This window comes from Schistocerca nitens, chromosome 10 (genome assembly GCF_023898315.1).
Source record: "Schistocerca nitens isolate TAMUIC-IGC-003100 chromosome 10, iqSchNite1.1, whole genome shotgun sequence".
Classification (NCBI taxonomy): Eukaryota; Metazoa; Arthropoda; class Insecta; order Orthoptera; family Acrididae; genus Schistocerca; species Schistocerca nitens.
Genome location: NC_064623.1, coordinates 110802376 through 110805433, shown reverse-complemented (window position 1 = coordinate 110805433; position 3058 = coordinate 110802376). Strand labels below are relative to the sequence as shown.

Here is a 3058-nt window from a genome sequence, read left to right as displayed (position 1 = left end):
CCCTGTCTCCCAAGCGCCACGGTCGCTGAGGGCTCGGCCGCATAGCCCGGCGCGCCACGAGTAAAGGTCGATTCACACTTAACGGAATGTCTCCGTCACGTCAAAACATTCTTCCCTGTGTTTCTAATGGCTGTGTTCACACTCGACGTCAGCGTCCCGGAACGTCTCCGTCACGTCAACGTCACGCATTCTTTCGGAGAATGTTTCGCGTCATGACGGTGAGTTGATGTTATGTAAATCTCTGGTTTTCGAACGACTGCCTCCATGGTTTTACTCGGCCCCTGTTTATATATTTTGGAAAGAGTGAGGTAGGTCGATGTGGTTCGAAAACTTTGCTTGTACCTAACATGTAAGAATCAATTTTTTATAGTTCCGAGTTTCTCTTTGTTATTTATTCTAATTACAAGTAAGTTCCGGTGTTTTCTATTGTATTTATTATTTTGTTTAGATAATGGAGTTCGACGAGTATTTGATTGAATTAGTTCGTTCTCATTCAGAGCTATATAATATGACTGATAGGAGATACAGTGATTCCATTTGGAAAGAAACACTGTGGAAGGAAATTGGAGAAGAGGTGGGGCGACCAGGTAAATGAAACGCAATTTAATTTTACTTTCTACTAAGGATTGTTAAGTGGTATGTAGTTAGTATGTGCGAAAGTTTTCGCTACAACGATGAATATTTGAGTGGAGTACCGTGTGCAGCGTTCCACAGTAAAAACATTATATACTGTACAAGGTGTTTTTTAAAACTTACAAACTCCAGCAACGTAAATATACTGGTGTTGACCGAATTTATGTTGTATTGACGTGCACCTAGCAGTTCAGGATCTTTAAATTATGTACTGCACGTGGATGCTATATACACGTAATGGAGAATAGTTCCAGTCAGTTTTATTGGGCTGTATATTTCCAGTATTTATCTGAGGGAGTAGCACAAAGTAATTTAGCAGACACTTTTGTGCTGTGCAGTGTATAAAGCCTCAAAATAAAATATATCGTATCTAATGTAAAACTGTTGCTATAATTTCGAAATATTGCACTAATTTAATATTTATGTAAATAACACATCATATAGAAAATCTGCCAATCCACTTGGGCCACTCGTATTCTTTAAATTACAAAAGTGTTATTGCTCTATACGTTTGATCAGAATGAAACAACACTTCTCTTATGTAAAACAGACACATTGTGACTGGGTAATTACCAAAAAACCTTTTAATGGGATGACAGAATATACAATCACTTACTACATTGATTCATGTGAAAAGGAAATAAATGGACAGTCATTCTTGTACCTAGTACGTAAAGAATCTCTTACCTTATTATCATATATATTTGGAGCTAGAAAAAGATCACAGGATACAAATATGTTTGTTAGCAGTTTTGTAAATTACTAGATAAGGCTTACAAAGTTTCTTTACCTTTGTGTAGGCTGTAATTGAACATTTTGTAGAGAGTGTTTAATCATGAAAATTTTTGAACAGAAGTATGTTTTTATAGAAACCTGGATGATTTCCAAGAAATGGTGTCTATTGCCTATGTGCTGATTAACAGCATAGCAAATGAAAAGTACCTCATATTATTGGGAAGCTGTTGTAAAAATAAATGAAAGCAAACCATGTTTGTGGCCCCTATAAAAGTTTGGGAAGTCCCTAATTATTTTTTGAACAAGCGTTAGACTACTCCATGCACTCTATTAACAGCTGTATATGTTGTCTTATTTCAGGCCCTGAATGCAAGCGACGATGGGTGTCACTGAGAGACCAATTTAGAAAATGTGTTATTAAAAAAACAAAGAGTGGACAAGCTGCCATACCCAAGAAGCCATGGAAGTATGAGGAGATTGTGGCTTTCCTGCGCCCATACATGCTGGAGCGGGGAACAGTTTCTAACATAACTGTTGATATTTGTTCAGAGGATGAATCAAACAGTGAGGTGTCATCACCAATTCCGGACATTGAAAATAACAGTGATTTGAGGTCAGAGACAAGCAGGCCTGTCATGCAAAAGCGTAGTCAAAGTGGCAATAAGAGGAGAACTACAGACTCTGCATCTGCTTCTCTGATGCATTATATTCTAGCGACACATCCAAAGGAAGATCACATTGACAGTTTTCTTTCAGGGATATGTGCCAGTATAAAAAGATTGTCCCCATTGCAGCAAATACAAGCTAAAGACAAAATTTACAGAATAGTGTCTGATCTAGAAAGGGATCAAGTGTGTGAAAATATTAATAGTGATACATCGTGAACAGTGCGGTAAGCACAGTTTGGAAGCACTTCTATGTATAAGTTGATTAAATAAAAAGTCTCTTCACAGTGTAGTTCTGTCTTAACAACCAAATAATGTAAACAATCACCTGTTACACCCAAAGTATTTTTTGTTGTGTTTGTGACTTATTTATGCTGATGACTAGAATTTTAGAGAACCAAGCAGCCAAGTCAGAGGTGACTTAACATGAAATTAATAAGAAATTTCCTTTCAGGGTTTTGGTTAGGCTAGGCTTTTTGTGTGTGTGTGTGTGTGTGTGTGTGTGTGTGTGTGTGTGTGTGTGTGTGTGTGTGTGTGTGTGTGTGTGTGTGTGTGTGGAGGGGGGGGAGGAAGGAGGTGAGAGATGAATATATACTTATTAATCATGTTAAACCCTTACAGTGACAACCAATATCTTACTATGATATGAATTACTGTTCTGAATGAGAGCTACTGTTACATATGAAAGAACAGAAGCTTATCTGGTTATACTATTTAGATTTAAAATTTCAATAGTGTTGTAGGCAGCCAAAATCTGGTGTATCCTATTAGACATGTTTCCTATGGAGAACAGCATCATAGTAAATGAATGAATAGCTCACTGATAATTTATATGAAACTTTTTCGGTAATACCTGTATCAGGAATAATAACGTGATTTTTTTCTTCATCTAAGTGAAACAAGACTCCGGGTAAGCTCTTTATTAACAACTTTTTTCCTAAAACCTCAAAAGTCTTCATTTATGAGTTATAATTCATAAGGTTATCTGCTTTTCATTTTGCCAACTAGGATGCATTTTGCAGACT

The 3058-nt window shown here is 36.9% G+C and overlaps 1 protein-coding gene across 1 annotated transcript; it reads left to right on the top strand.

Moving 5' to 3' along the window:
* The first annotated feature begins 212 nt into the window (after positions 1 to 212).
* LOC126209914 (uncharacterized) lies at positions 213 to 2196 on the top strand. Its single transcript, XM_049939034.1, has 4 exons — positions 213 to 218; positions 449 to 587; positions 1729 to 1981; positions 2163 to 2196. The coding sequence occupies exons 1-4, from the start codon at positions 213 to 215 to the stop codon at positions 2194 to 2196; spliced, it is 432 nt and encodes a 143-aa protein (XP_049794991.1).
* The last annotated feature ends 862 nt before the right edge of the window (positions 2197 to 3058 follow it).

Excerpts from the sequence above, each read along its gene's own strand:
- LOC126209914 (XM_049939034.1), top strand. Across the intron at positions 588-1,728 it reads AGAAGAGGTGGGGCGACCAG|GCCCTGAATGCAAGCGACGA; the intron begins GTAAATGAAACG and ends GTCTTATTTCAG. Across the intron at positions 1,982-2,162 it reads GAAAATAACAGTGATTTGAG|CAAATACAAGCTAAAGACAA; the intron begins GTCAGAGACAAG and ends TCCCCATTGCAG.